General features: G+C 35.0%; 2 protein-coding genes across 2 annotated transcripts; one reads left to right on the forward strand and one right to left on the reverse strand.

Moving 5' to 3' along the window:
• Window positions 1–215: 215 nt before the first annotated feature.
• On the forward strand, window positions 216–4,510 carry LOC125601687 (inactive GDSL esterase/lipase-like protein 23). Its single transcript, XM_048773730.1, has 4 exons — window positions 216–539; window positions 3,152–3,270; window positions 3,497–3,953; window positions 4,040–4,510. The coding sequence occupies exons 1-4, from the start codon at window positions 284–286 to the stop codon at window positions 4,363–4,365; spliced, it is 1,158 nt and encodes a 385-aa protein (XP_048629687.1). The 5' UTR covers window positions 216–283; the 3' UTR covers window positions 4,366–4,510.
• An 829-nt stretch (window positions 4,511–5,339) lies between these two features.
• On the reverse strand, window positions 5,340–15,529 carry LOC125601688 (GDSL esterase/lipase 3-like). Its single transcript, XM_048773732.1, has 5 exons — window positions 15,261–15,529; window positions 7,000–7,127; window positions 6,088–6,318; window positions 5,758–6,013; window positions 5,340–5,671 (listed from the first exon to the last, which is right to left on the reverse strand). Exons 1-5 carry the CDS (start codon window positions 15,523–15,525, stop codon window positions 5,433–5,435), a joined length of 1,119 nt encoding a protein of 372 aa, XP_048629689.1. The 5' UTR covers window positions 15,526–15,529; the 3' UTR covers window positions 5,340–5,432.
• Window positions 15,530–16,225: the final 696 nt, after the last annotated feature.

Genomic DNA, 16,225 nt, shown 5'->3' on the forward strand with positions numbered 1-16,225 from the left:
CGGGTGACAATAAATAGATTTTCTTACTAAAACAGTATTAAAGCCAAATACATCGTGAGAAGTTACTTTTGAATTATATGATTAATCAATAAACGGTTTACTCAATTCACTTTCATTAGTGCGTACGTAGTTGTATTAGAAAATTAACCTCGCGCGACACGCTAGGTTTAATAGTATATATATTGAAACTTGTTAAAAACTAAATTTGCAATATAAATACAGTGAACCGGTCCACGAACTTAAGCACAAAGCAATCTTCATCTCTCTCTATCTCTCTTCCTCCATGGCGAGCAACTGTAATTTAGTGAGTGTTCTAGGGCTACTTTTAGTACTGACACTGATGCACAACCCGGTCACTGTCGCCGGACAAAGAAACTCGGGTGCCGCCTTGTTCACGTTCGGTGACTCCAACTTTGACGCTGGGAACAAACAGACTCTCACCAAAACTAACGTTGCACAGAGTTTCTGGCCGTACGGAAAATCTCGAGATGATCCCAACGGCAAATTCTCCGACGGTTTCATCGCTCCAGACTTCTTAGGTACCATTTTTTTGAATGACTAAAAGTTTCTGGTACGAATACCCATACATCTTTCCATCTTTCTAGGTAACATTTTTTCGCCAGTTATCTTCGAAACTCGTACACAAAGAGTAGATGCACCATTTAATACGTTAACTAGATTTTGACCCGCGCTTCGAAAACGCGGGTTTTCTGTAGATTATAAACAAAGTTTGATATGAATTAATATTTTGAAAGTATTGTTAGTAAATTGTATTATAACAAAGTAGAGTATTTGTTTTAAATTATGCAATTTATGAATTAGATTATTTAATATTTTATAATTTATATGTATGTTTTTACGCAACTCTCTCTTAAATTTGGACATTTATCTGGATCCAAAAACCGACCAGGAAATACAGACTTGATTTGGATCCATAGATAAATACATGTTCGGTATTTATTGGATCCACGTTCTTGGTTCAAGTCCACATCCTACTCGAGACCCTATCAGATATTCTAAGTGCCCGAAATGTTATGTGCATATTAGGTATTTTTGGATATTTCAACTATGTTTTCGATATTACTATATCCTCTTAAGTTTCATGTTCTGGTTTTCGGTTATAATTTTAGTTTTTAGGTAAATTTTAAAATTTCTTAAAATATAATATTTTGGGTATCTGGATTAAACTTTGGGTATTTTCGGTTTTTCGGGTAAAATATTCGGGTCTTTTCGGCTATTTGAATATTATCGGGTATTTTTTATATTTTTCGAGTTTTGGATTTTTCTGGGATTTCGAGTACTTCGAGTCTTTTGGGTTCTAAACCAGAATCGACCCGGACCTGCTATGTACCCAAAATTTACATGTATTTTTGTAAGTATTTGAATTATGGACCCAAACCAACCCAACCTTGGAAGGAATTGACCCAAACTCAGATAGAAAATTTTCAGATATTTAGTTGAGTTATAATATTTAGGATTTAACGGACCCGACCAGAAAAAAACCCGACTCTTATCCGATCCGAAGACTCGAATGCCAATTCCTATTCTACTTATTTATTTTGTTCAATTAGTAAGACTTAAGACTTAATTGGCAGATTTTAAGCTAATTTAATAGTATATATTTTCAGGACTTTTTTTTAAAAAATTATATTGAATAACAATTTTTATTATAGATATTTTTTATAAAAAATAATTAAACGTAAATATAAATAATTTTATTTTAAAAAATAATTTGGTGAAGTGTTTTTATCAAATTTGATTTTGTAAATATTTAGAATTATATAATATTAGATGACATTTTATAATATGTTGTATGATATATGCTTTCGTTTTAATAATTGATATCTAAATATTATATATCCATCATTGAGCATAATATATTTATGTAAGGAGAAAAATTATTGGAAAAGAATGAGAAATAATAATAAGATTTATTTAAAATATTTAAATTATTTATAGTTATAGTAGTAAATGGTAGGATAAAAATATAAAGAGTTATATATAGTTGCAACAACTTTTTTATAATAGATTTTTAAAATGATTTTCTTTTCATAATATAAATTTTCAAAATCGCATCTATAATATTTTTTTAACAAAAATGTTCTAACAATATATTTAGAATATGATGTGTAAGCTTTGTAGATAAATATATTAGAAGTGTTAGTCAAGGAAAAGCTACGATGTATAAGGTTTGTAGATAAATATTTCAGAAAGGTCATCTTATTCAAAAAAAATGATAGAGTGAAGCCTTTGATAAAAAAAATGATTGAATGAAATGCTGTAAAGTTGGTGGCACCAAGGAACAATATAGTTTTGGTATTTAAATTCATCAGTCACTTTTTGCTTATAGATTCATGAGAATGATATTTTAGTTAAGTTGAGTAATAATTAAGAACATTGATTGTTTTATAGTTAAATAAATGTAAGATAATTGATTATTGTATAGTTAGAGAAATATAAGGTAAGACCAATAAAATAGTTAAGTTTAATAAAAGGGTCCAACAACTTTTCATAGGTAGATTTTTTTAGACTCCTTCCCTTTTAATAGTATAGATTAATACTTATTCCGTTCAAAATAATGTGTATTATAGCTAGAGTTTTCACGCTTATTAAAAAACACGTAAAATTTTGACAAATGCATTATTTTCCTTGTTTACCTATTTGCTACTCTCTCCGTTCTTTAATGATAGATTTTTTTAGAAAAAAGTTTGTTTCAGAAAGATGTATTTTTGTGTTTTCTATGAAAAATTGTAAACTTCAAGAAATTAATTGAGTTTATTGAATTACTATTGGTTAAAAGTTATTGAAAATTGATAATTACAAAAAACGATACATTTATTATGGTAGTTTAATGTATTTTTTTAATATGTGTGAAAATACTAAAAAGTCTATTTTTGTGAAACGGATGAAGTATAATTTTTAATCAATCAAAGATCAGTAAATACAATTAATGTCTTTGAAATTTATAATTTACCATTATTACATATAATGAAAAGGTAAAATATCAATCTGTTAGAATTTTTATCTTTTTCTAAAACATCAATCATTCTGGAACTGAGGAAGTAATTATTAATCAAATAGTGTTGCTATATTAGTTACTCAACCAAAAAATAATTAACCAGAAATATATGAAAAATCTTTAAAAACACAGCAAAATTCATGGGGATTCCGATCGAGATCCCACCAGCACTTGTACCGAACGTCAATGTCTCACGTGGAGCTAGTTTTGCCGTCGCTGATGCTACTCTTCTTGGAGCTCCGGTGGAATCTGTAAGTCCATATAATATCTTACATATTATATGTCTATTAACTCACATTGAATTGATATCTTTTACAAGATCATTCGAGATATATTCTTACATCAGTCTTCTTACCCCCATTATTAAAAGCCGTCTTGTTTTATTCATCATCACATATAAAGACTTGCTTAAAATCAATAATCTTTTTTGTTTTAACAGCAATAATAATATAGATTTTTTTTTTCTTTCTGATTTAGTTGACTTTGAGTCAACAAGTGAGGAAATTCAATCAAATGAAAGCAAACTGGAATGATGACTTCATCAAAAAGTCCGCGTTTTTGATATACATTGGTGCAAATGATTACTTGAATTTCTCCAAGAACAACCCTAACGCCGATGCATCTGCCCAACAAGCTTTTGTAACTTCCGTGACCAACAAGTTAAAGAACGATATCAGCTTGCTGTATTCATCAGGAGCTAGTAAGTTCGTGATCCAAACCCTAGCACCATTGGGTTGCTTACCAATCGTCAGACAAGAATACAACACCGGGATGGAAAAATGCCATGAACCTCTCAACGATTTGGCTAAACAACATAATGAGAAAATCGGACCGATGTTGAACGAAATGGCTAGAACCACTCCTGGTTTCCAGTTCACCGTCTTCGATTTCTATGATGCCATTATTCGTAGGACGCAGAAACCCTCAAGCTACCGTGAGTTGGTTAATTACAACTTAATTTCAAGCTTTGATATTATGTGAATACTCATATATAAAACCGTTACAATTGGTTATTACTAGGGTTTTTCATGACGAACTCATCGTGCTGCGGAATTGGGACACACGATGCTTATGGTTGCGGTCTACCTAACGTGCATGTGAGGCTATGCGAGTACCAACGATCTTACTTATTCTTTGATGGGCGTCACAATACCGAGAAGGCACAAGAGATGTTTGCTCATCTTCTTATTGGAGCCGACAAAAATGTGATCCAGCCAATGAACGTCCGTGAGCTCGTAGTTTACCCAGTCGATGAACCTATGACTGAGGTTTGGGTGCCTACAACGTCAGCCACTGTCCAGGCCAGGGAGTCTAGGTCATCTAGCCATGGTTACGAGTCCTACTGAGTCAGTGCAAATCAAAATCTTGTGGTCAATCTGGTTTTCACAAGGGCCACGAGTTAATTTATATCCGTATCACAATCATATAATGATGTTTTAGTTTGCGATGTTTTCATTTCATCTATAATAAAAGATTGATCTTTGCAATTCATATTCTGTATTGGATTGATTCGAAAGTCTATCACGGTTTCAGCTGTTCCTGCTCTCATTTTCAAATCCTTTTTCACTAGTAATTGACATCAATGTTACTAAACTAAAATGTTACTTCCACTTTATAGTTTTAGCTACGAGACCAATCTTTAGAAACGTTGTAAAGCTAACACTTAATTTTAATGGTAACCAAGTGGTAGTATAGTGATAATCTCTTGGGATTTGGTGTATAAATATATCAGTCCACCCCTTGTATTAGTGAGAAGACATTCCGAATTCGGATCAGACAGTATTGTAGCCCGTCCACTATGTATCACAATATCAACAAAAAAAAATTTAATGGTATATACAATTTAGAAAAAAAATAAAAGTTGTGTGCCAATAAATCCGGCTCATTTAGTATTTGCGTAATAATATATATTCTCTCCGTATGATAGTGCACAAAAAAAATATTCTCTCGGTATGATAAATAGTGTTACTTTGGTATTTTTTACATATATTAAGAAAACATGTATATGCTATGTTCTTTATAATTATAGGTGTCTGCCCATGAATTCATAGATATAATATTGCGTGAAAATATATAATATGCAATACCATAAATTTTGAATAGTAATAAAATTAAAAAAGATAATTTTTAACTCAAAATAGTTTGACAATCTAAAATTTAAGTATTGTATTTTTAGAAACATTTGATTTTTAATGATAATTTAACAATATTAATCGAAGTCACTAAAAAAAGTATTTTACATGATTTTGATGAAATGATTAACAAACTCGTGATCAGTGAACCAAAAAATAGCTTCAGCCTTCATGCATGCACTATCTTCTAGCATTTCAATAGAAACCTTTTTATTTAAAAATAAAAAGCTTAGACAAGATATATAGTATTATCATCTTTATTTTCATATACATTGGTGATTCTAATTAAGTTCAAATAAAGCTTTGAGATTATAAGGCCCAGTAACATTAGGCGGACCACTCCAAATCAGCTCTGCGAATTGACGATGAGCCTTCTCTGTCAAGTGAGCTGAATCGAAAAACAAATAATTGGTAACGTCTTCGCATAGCTCGTAACTTAGTCCCGTTTGGTTGATTCCACAAGTAGGCATTCCTCTCAATGGTCCGCTTCCACAACATGCTTTGTTCCCTTCCTTAAACCCTTCAAAACAAACAAACAGAACTTTTACAATTCTACTAAAGATTTAATCTCTTACATATATGTAATAACCAGGTTGTTCTAGTTACCGTATTTAGAAGGATTGTTGATTCTATCCAATAAGGAAGTGCGATAGTCGTGAAGGGCATATTTGAATCCGGATAGTTCACGTTGTAGCCGCCTTAAACCATCTGGAAACTTCTTGTTGTGCAAATCTATCAGCTCAGTGACTGGTTTGTTACAAGATCCTATGTTTGCTGTGTCTAAGATCGATGCGGCTGGTGCACAATCGTAGGCTCCCACATTCAAGAATCCAAACTTCCTCCCTCCCATTTTATACACTTCCTGAGAACAATATATATCTCATTTTCTAGACCAAAAATAATAAACTTGAGATCAGTTTTCGATTTTAGGTTTACCTCAACCACGGATGTTGTATTACCTATAATCAAATCAACTAGTTTCTGTTTGGCATTGAGGTTCACAAGTGAAGAGGTTTGAAATAAGGCATAAAATAAGTCGTTGCCTCCGATATTAAAAAGATAAACAGCTCTTGAGAAAATCCTTTTGGTCTCAGCTTCTCCTAATGCAGATCGCACCCTCCTTTTAACGGTTTTGAAGCTTTTTAACTGCGTTCCCAAATCAATCACCTTTAAAAGAGAGAGAGTACATTAGCCAAACAACTATATCATTAGTTATCAAGTTACAAAAAAAACTAAATCAATAGTTATGTAATATTTTTTTTTTAAATATGTAGTATAACTAACTATCGGTTAGGGTGCCGATTTAACAGAGCCAAAAAATGTTTTGTTTTTGGTTCTTGTTCGGTTATAAGTTTTGAACCGATCGACACATTACTAAAATTAATTTCGTTATCAGTTGGTATGATTATCTTGTTTCCTATTTTTCTTATTTTTTTTGTTTCAGACTAAACCAATTTATATGAAAATTTTAATTTGAATTAACCGAACTAATATCAACTTATAATAATTAATATTATTAACCAAAATATCAAAAACTTTAGTTCAGTTTGGTAAAAATTGAAAAGGCAAATTAACTAAGACTACTTATCAAAAAAAATTTAAACTAAAACCTAACGTACCGACTTGGATTAACCGATATAACAGACCGACATCAGTTATGTAATAATATTGTTTTTATTACAAAAAAATAATATTGTTTTTCTGAAGAAAAAAAAAATAATATTGTTTTTTTGAAGAAAAATAATTTTGTTTTTTTGAAGAAAAATAATTTTGTTTTTTTGAAGAAAAATAATTTTGTTATAGATTGAAGAGATGGAAGAGTAAAAAAGAAATGATGATGAAATTTACCTGTCCGGAAAAGGATTCCACCAAAGCTCCGGCACCTGCAGAAGCAAAACTAACTCCATAGGTAAACTGACTGTTACTGTTTCTTGGTTGTAGATTTGGTGGGATCAACGGTAACCACGCCTTCTCAGCTGTCACGTTAGAGAGGAAAGTATTCTAATTTGACCTAGTTGAAAAAAATTCATTCTCATTACCCTACCAAAATTCTATCAACCCTACTTTTTTTTCCTATATTTCCCTTCTCCTTATTACCCTCAACTATTATATTATTATCCTTTTTCAGTGGTCCCCACATGCTTTATGTTTTTTTTTTAAATCGATCTGGCTTCCCTCCTCATAAAGCCAACCTTAAATCCAACAACCTAACAGCCGACCCCACATCAACCCACCTCTCTCCTTCCAACAGCTGTCCCTCGTGTCTCCTTTCTCCCATCATGTTTTTCTTTCCCCAACCACCATCGAACTTCTTCTCCCCTTCCACTTGAGATTGACGATTTTGAAGCTTTTTTGAGGTAAAATCATGCATTTTTATTTTACGAAATTTTCATAATAATATACTACTTATGTTCTATGTATTATGTGTAACGAAAAATGAAAGTTTTGCTGTAAAATTCGTGAGAGTTTTAAAGAAAAATGAAAATATTAGATTTTAAAAAAATATGTATTTTTCTCTATTTTTAACACGGTTTTGAAAGAAAAAAACATGAAAATTGTGTTAGACGATAATCTGAGTTATGTAACACGTTATGAGTTGATTAAAAAGACTTAAAAAGATGAAAAACTAAAGTTTTAGGTAAAAATAAAAGTTTTAGGTATTTTGTTATGAAAAAGAATGCTTAAGAACGATTTTGTATATTTCTTCTTTTTTACCACTGTTTTAAAGCAAAATAATGCATTACAGTAGTAGTATACGGTACTGTGGGTTGTATAACACCCTTTTGGTCAGTTAAAAGTGTTAAATAGACAAAAGCAAAAATTTATAAGAACTACTGGAACTACTGGTACTACTAAAGTGAAACGTGTATTACTTGTATTACTGGAACGACTCTGTACCAAAGATCTTGGACAACTTAGATTCTTTAAATGGTTAACTAATCATAATTTTATTTCTTTTCAGGGAATTATATGGCTTCTCCTATTACAATCATATGTTTTGACTATGGAGGAAGTTACATCAAGGATGGGGCTGAGATAAAGTGGATCTCGGGAGAAGATCAAATTCACACTCTAGTGATGAAAACATCTGTGGAAGAGGTTACATATTCTGAATTGGTCGAGTGTATATGCAGAAAGATTAAGGCAAATGGAGATGGGATGGTGAAGATTAGTTACTTTCCATTGGTATTGTATTCCAACAAGCCATCATATATTTGGTGTGATGAAGACGTTTTGGGTTATCTCATGCAAGTAAATCATGATAAATGTAGAAGTGTTTTACATGTGGAGATCAGCAGTGACATGGATGATACATATGGTGGTATGCCGCTTTCAGAAGATGATTATGGAACTGATGATGAAACTGATGATAGCTATGTTGGTCTTTCTGATGGTGTTGGAAGTGATACATACATAACTGAAGAAGATGGAACCGAGGAAGATGGGACCGAGGAAGATGGGACCGAGGAAGATGAGACCGAGATAGATGGAGCTGAGCAAGATGGAACAAAGCAGGATCATGAGATTGGGGGCATGATCACGCCTTACACAGCTGAACAACATGAATACTTTGAGATGCATGAGGATTTAGAGCATGGGTATGAAGGTACAGAAGTCGGTATGGGAGATGAAGCTGTAAGAGCGGGAGTTGAAGCCACAACAGTAGTAGAAGAAGAATGGGATGATGGTCTCGATTTGGTTAAGGGTCAAGAATTCAGAACTAAGACAACCATGCAAGTTCTAGTTCAGAGGGGTGCGCATAAGAATGGTTTTGAGTATGACACAATGAAGTCGGATACTGGGAGATTTGTGGCAAGATGTCGAGCAGCGAAAGAAGGTTGCAAGTGGTATTTGCGTGTAGCAAAGCTTAAGAATTCAGATCTTTGGACGGTAAGAACTTACATCAAGTCTCATACATGCTCAGTGGTAACTACAAGTACCCTTAGAAATAGAAGGAGAGGCACACCACAGGTTGTTGCATCTGTTTTGGGTGAAGAATATCCCGGTAGATATGACACACCAACACCAGCTGATCTGATCAGTATGGTTATACACAAGGTTGGTGTTGATGTATCATATGCCACAGCATGGAGAGGAAAAAGGATGGCTGCTAATGAAGTGCGAGGTACTCCGGAAGAGAGTTATTCTTTGATACACTCCTATATGCACATGCTTAAGTTGAAGAATCCTGGCTCGGTAAGTTATGTTGAAGTGGATGCGGCGAAAAGATTTAAGTATCTATTTTTCGCATTTGGAGCTTCCATAGAAGGGTTTGTAGCGATGAGGAAAGTTATCATTGTGGATGGAACACATCTTAAGCATGTTTATGGTGGAGTTCTGCTTGTTGCGACGGCTCAAGATCCTGATCGTCACCATTACCCTATTGCATTTGGTGTAGTTGATGGTGAGAAAGATGAAAGCTGGACGTGGTTTATGAATAATTTGAGGTCAGTGATATCAGATGTAGACGGATTGGTGTTTCTTTCGGATAGAAATATGAGCTTGATCAAGTCAATCCGTGAGGTGTTCCCAACGGCTTCACATGGGTATTGTATCTGGCATTTGGCTCAAAATGTCAAAGGACATGTATTCAACAACAGAGACGTTTGTGCAAGCAAGTTTAGAGAATGCGCATATGCTTATACAGTGGCTGAGTTCGATGTTCTCTATGCTGCTTTTTCCAGAAAGTATCCTTCTGCTGCCGAGTATCTAGAGAAGAGTGTTGAAGTGGGAAAATGGGCAAGATGTTACTTTGAAGGAGACAGATACAATGTTGACACGACCAATGCAGCAGAATCTATCAATGGTGTTCTTCGGGAAGCGAGGAAATACTTCATGCTACCGATGATTGATGTTATCATTAAGAAAATGGCTGAATGGTTTAACAAACACAGGAAGAAGGCAGCTCAAATACCAGCCACAAAGAAGCTTGTGCCTAAAGTGGAAACCATGTTGTCAAAAAGATGTTTGGAAGCGAGGTGTTTAGATGTGGTTGAGATAAACAGCTTTCTCCATGAGTACAATGTCGATGGTAAAGACGGAAAGATTTATACGGTTGATTTGCAAAGAAAAATGTGCAGCTGCAGGTGCTTTGATATAGACAAAATCCCGTGTGTTCATGCATGTGCTGCTGCAAAGTTCTTGAGTGTTGGAACGGACCTCCATCTACAAGAGTTTTGTTCGAAATACTATACGGTGGAGCTTTGGGCGTTGGCATATTGGAGGACAATTTATCCTGTGCCACATCAGTCTGAATGGGTTATACCAGATGAAATTCGAGCACTCAAAGTTCTTCCTCCATTATATGATAAAAAGAAAGGACCCACTCAGAAGCAAAGGTTTCCATCAGCCGGAGAATTTCGTGGACGAAGAAGAGGACGAGGAAGGGGAAGAGGAAGGGGAAGGGGAAGGGGAAGGGGAAGGAGCAGAGAAATGAGAGGCGGACGTTTGTATGAGTATTTTGAGTGTGGAAGTACTTCTGCAGCCGCGGAGTAGCATGAGACTCTTGTACTTTGAACTAGCAGGTAACTCTGAACTACTAGGAACTAATGGAACTACTATGTGTAACGTGAACTGCTAGTACTGCTAGAACTACTATGTGTAATATGGACTACTAGGAACTACTTTGTACTACCCTCAACTACCAAAAACTACTTCGTATTACTATTTGTTATGCATGTTTCTAAGAACCTTAATTTTCTTCTTATTATTTATTTTTAAAAAATGTATCTCGTATATTACGTGATTATATGTCCACACATGTGTTTATTTGTCAAACTAGACATAAAATACTCTTAAAATCTCAAGTTGGTAGAAAACTTCTCATTTCAATAGAAAACATCCTTATACTTCCTAGTTAATGTCTTAATGGGAAGGCCATCATGAGATGAATTTCAGAAAATACATATTTTCTGAAAATTTATTCTGCCAATGTGTTATATACAGTATAAAACTGTCTAAATATATTGGTATTACTAATTAATTTAATTTAATGACGTTGTATTACTAAAAAATGTTATAATTTGCAAAAATATTACTATGAAGAGTGAAATATTACTACTACCTTGAGTACTACTAAGAGTAAGATAAATATCACTTTAATATTCAAACACGTTTTAGACATGTGCCATATGTATTTTTTTTTACAAAGTGTTGATAATGTGTTACACGTTTTAGACATGTGTCTTAGGTTTATTTTTTTTTTCATGAAGTGTTGACAATGTTTTTGTCTTAGTAATACATAATAAACCTAGTAGTACAAATTTGCTTTCTTAGAACATGGATTGCCTTGTCTTCAATTAGACCAACCCTGCTTCAAGACAATCACACAACACAAAGCATCCTACATAATAGCATCTAAGTTTTACAGACCAACAACCAAAAAAAAACATAGCATCCTACATAAGTTCACAACAAAGCCGAGATAAATATTAAACATAACATCCTACATAAGTTCACTAAGCCTCTGTTCTAGGCTTCTTCTTGCGCCCTTCAATCTCGTCGGTGTCGGCTTCAGTGAAAGGAGAGGAAACCCACCGTGACCGTGCACGTGTCCTTGTTGTCTGTTCTGGCGTTGTGAACTTCTTTGGGTCAGTAGACTTTCTCGGTCTATTTCTCACCGCAATTGCCTTAGGCCTATGCTTCACCCCAATACGAGCAGGAGCTCCCTCATTCATCTCATCAACAGCAGGAGCTCCCTCATCTACAACAGGAACTCTCTCATCCGTCTCATTAACAGCAGCCGCTTCCTCACTCTCTGAAACTCTCTCAACCGGCTCATCTACAGCAGGAGCTTCCTCATCTACAACAAGAGCTCCCTCAGTCGTCTCATCAACAGCAGAAACTATCTCAGCCGGCTCATCTACAGCAGGAGCTCCCTCATCTACAGCAGGAGCTCCATCATTGCTCTTGCAAAGTGAAAGAATCCAGTGTTGTTGTTTCTCTTCCTCTGTGTATTTATCAGCCTCTTCATCCCACGAAAGAACAAATCTCTTACGTGGTATCCAATTCTCTGATGATCTCCTCGCGGCTGCCTTAGTCCTACCACGTGGTGGTGTAGGAGTTTCCTTGGGTTCCTTCGCAGCCTCCTTCTCTAGTTTCTCAGGAGAATTCTCTGTTTCAACCTCTTCTTCAATCTCATTGTCGTGGTTCAGCTGAGATTCTGTCTGTTCCTCCATAGTTGTTTCCTCACTCTTTTTCTCATCTTTCTCAGGCTCTTTCTCTTGCTCAGAACCTTTATCTTCCTCCATAGCCGCTTCCTCACTCTCTTTCTCATCTTTCTCAGGTTCTTTCTCTTGCTCATAACCTTTATCTTCCTCCATAGCCGCTTCCTCACTCTCTTTCCCATCTTCTCCTTTATCACTCTGCATCTGTTCCTCTTCATTTCTATCATAAGACCTCTCATAACCCATGTTTTGGTACATGAAATCCTCACGGTTCTCATTCCTCTTCATTTCTTTCTCAATGCCATCAAGCTTCTCCTCCATCGTCTTCTGCTTACTGGCCTTCTTTTTTAAATATCTCTGGCAATATTCAACGCCATCAAGCCTCTTCTCCATTGCCTTCATCCTCTTAGCCCTCCTCTTCAAAACAACTTGGCTCTTTTCCATGACACCAAGCCTCTTGTCCATTGTCTCCACCTTCAAATTCACTTCACTCAAACTAGTCATCAACCTCTCTTCAAACCCTTTCAGAAGGTCCTCCAAACCATGACTAGAGGAGGATACTTCTTCATTCACTTTCTTTTTGTCTTTCTTCTTAGTAAACTCCCTTGCAGCCACATCTAACTCATATAACTCTTGCCAAAAGATAGGCTTCTCCTTAACAGTAAGCCATGTGCTCCACGCATTGCTTACTCCTTCCTCATTTTCATAATCTGGCTCCCCTTCCACTATGCGCGCTAAGAGGGATTCTTCATCAACAGTGGGAATCAAAACACTTGTAATAACCTGAAAATAAAACCAACACAATCACTTAACAAACGCAATAGTATTCAACTCACTTAATAAAATCAGTAGGAACCAGAAAACTAAAAACATACCTTGGTTTCTCCAATGGCGCCATACAAATCCTCAAGTGGATAACCCTTCATGCTGTTATTTTGGAAACGCCTCTTGCACATCCTCGGACAGTTACTCAGACAACCATCTACTCTTTCTCTGAATTGTGCACTCAGAGCTGGAATACACTCAAATGCCAAGATCTACAAATAGAACTCGTCAAAACAGAATATTCATAAAAACAACAATTTGTCTAAAGAAAGCAATAATTTACCTCTAAAGGAACTATGAATCCGGGAAAGTTGACAGTGCTTTTAGGTTTCCCTTTGAGTTGCTTCATCACGTGATTGATGGACCGGATCGCATCATCGAACGTCAAGCGACCCCAAGGAAAGGTTTTGCAAATTTCCACATTGTTGACGACTCTTAAAATGAAAGAGTCAAATGGGGCATTATACCTTGCCTTCGCTCTGATAACTGTGCCTAGGAAGTAAAGCACCGCCATCCTGAGTCGATCCCCACATGCACTCATACTCAACAACTTCTTCTTCACAGATTCCATTGTTATCTCCTTATGCGAGTCAAAATGCCTATCTACAAAAGCAAAGCTCCCCAACTTCTCATACTTATCCGGGTAGTCACGGCAGTCCAAGCCCGAGATGAGTGCATGCTCTCTCATTGAATACCGGATGGGCACGCCATTAACCGCAAACCAAGCTGTGTCCTCTCCCTCGTATAAGGGAATCGTGCGCAGTAGCAGCGTCCACATACCCAACAACCTCAAGTTTGGTTCATCGGGCATGTGGAAAATGTGGCAGAACTGAGGGTGGTTTTCGAACCACTCCAACTCAGGCTTAAGCTCCTTCAAGAACTCCACCGTGGAGCTCACAGAGCACTTGCTCTGTATCTTACACGACTTGGTGAATTCCGTGTTCTTGAAGTATAGCTCATCAGGTGGCAATGGTTGGCATTCCTGCAAACCACATCAAATTATATTAGCACTTTATTTATTAATTTGTCTTAGTAAAACCAGTAATACTAGTAATGCACCAACAATACTAAAACCAAAAAAATATTGCAGAATGATGATCAGTGAATCTGAGATGTTGAGAAGGCATACCTGAGATGTTGCAGAATGATGATCAGTCTGAGTCTCATTCCCGCCTGAGAACTCTTCAGCTATTGGAGCAGGGTTGTGTTCTTGAACCTTTTCTCTTGTGGAATTGTTTTTTTTCTTATTCTGCCTTTTCCCTCCCCGCTTACCACGGCCTGTCATGATCTTAATCCCCTGAATATACATAAACAACATATATTCAACAACAACAGAAGCTAACAAACCCATTCAATATCCACAAAAAAATCTCAGAACAAAACAATTTACTACTAGGCTTTCAATTAAGTTACACAAAGATAAAACAATTTCTCCCAATAACAAATCGATTCAACAAAAGAATAACTTTAAAAAAATTCAGATTCGAAACAAAAATTGTTTCATTTCTTTAAGCAGAACAAGCACACATCATATAGGGAAACACACATCAAAGCCATTTGAAGATATGAAAAAGGCATTACCTTTTACACGCCGATTTCGAAAACAGAACAAGAGGATGAAAGGAATCTGACGCCGGAAAATATGGTGGTTCTGATGATGAATAGGAGAATACAAGGTGGTTTTCGGTGGGTTTCGGTGGATTTCGGGGGATTTCGGGTCGATTTTGGGAATGCTTCGAGTTCGTCGGGTTCTAGGGTTTTGAGGATTGATTTCCTTTCGATTTGGGGGAAATGAGAAACATAGGAGAGAAAGAGAGGGTTTGGTCCGAATTTGGGAGAGAGATACGCGGGTCACGCCCATGGATCCGGGTCGTGTGAATTGGGTCAAATAGAGAGAGGTTGGATCTGTAAATATTAGATTTCATTAAGGGTAGTTTCGTTTTTTACCACGTTTTTTATTAAAATATGATTAAAAATATAACATTTTTTATTAGTGGGGTAAGATAGAATAACGATAGGAGTGAGTGGGGCATCTTAGAGTAAAGTCCCGTTAGAGACCAGTTAGTTGAATAAAAAAGTGAGGTTTAATTAGTTTTTTATTAAAGATATGATTCTTACCGATGAAGTCGGGAATCAAACGTCCATCGGAGACTCTTCCGGTGGGAAACTTGAAAAAGGTTTGACCGTATGGAAAAAAATTGGCTCGGTTGGTAATATTGATGTAGTTGTTGTTTCCTGGATCGAACAGAGAATCTCCGAACACGAACAAAGCAGCTTGGTTTGTGACGAGTTTGCCATTATTCTCTGTGCAGTTGATTGAGCTTATCGATAAAATTATTGTGTGGACGAACAAGATGATGGAGACTAACCGACACTTCTCCATCCCTTATATATTAATTGAGGAACATTTGAAAAGATGTAACCTTAATTTTGTATTAATTAAAAAAGGCCCCAATGCATAGGTGTCACTCAATTAGGTAGTCAATTACATTCAATTGAAAAATAAGTAGGTCCACATTCGATTTTTATATGTTGTTAGATATATAAGTTGGTCAAACTATATGATATAATGATATGATATGATATTTTCTTTCCTTAAATAAAACCTACGGAATTACCATAAATGACTAATATATATATGACAATTAATGAGTTTAATAATAAAGATTTGATAGCAATGTATATCTCCTCCATCATTTTTTGTTTAATTTTATATTATTAAAATAAATTAAACAATCAAATTAGCTATAAAAAGAAAATTTAGATTTTTTCGTATATGTTATATTTTGAATTTTTAAAAACGATAATAAATGACTAAAACTATTAAAATTATTATGTTAAAAATTAATGATCAATGGTTTAACATTTTTATTATAAGAAGATACACATGATTTTAAAACCATATGAGTAAAAAATATCATTTAATAATAAAATAAATATATATATATATTAAACACTATATACCATAAGATTACATAAATATTTTAATATTAAAACTTTCAATGAATTTTCAAGAACATTTATAAATTATAAACTTATTAAAGATTTCAGATTGAAAATTTTGTTATCGATGATTTAAATAT

This window comes from Brassica napus, unplaced genomic scaffold (assembly GCF_020379485.1).
Source record: "Brassica napus cultivar Da-Ae unplaced genomic scaffold, Da-Ae ScsIHWf_262;HRSCAF=435, whole genome shotgun sequence".
Lineage (NCBI taxonomy): Eukaryota > Viridiplantae > Streptophyta > Magnoliopsida > Brassicales > Brassicaceae > Brassica > Brassica napus.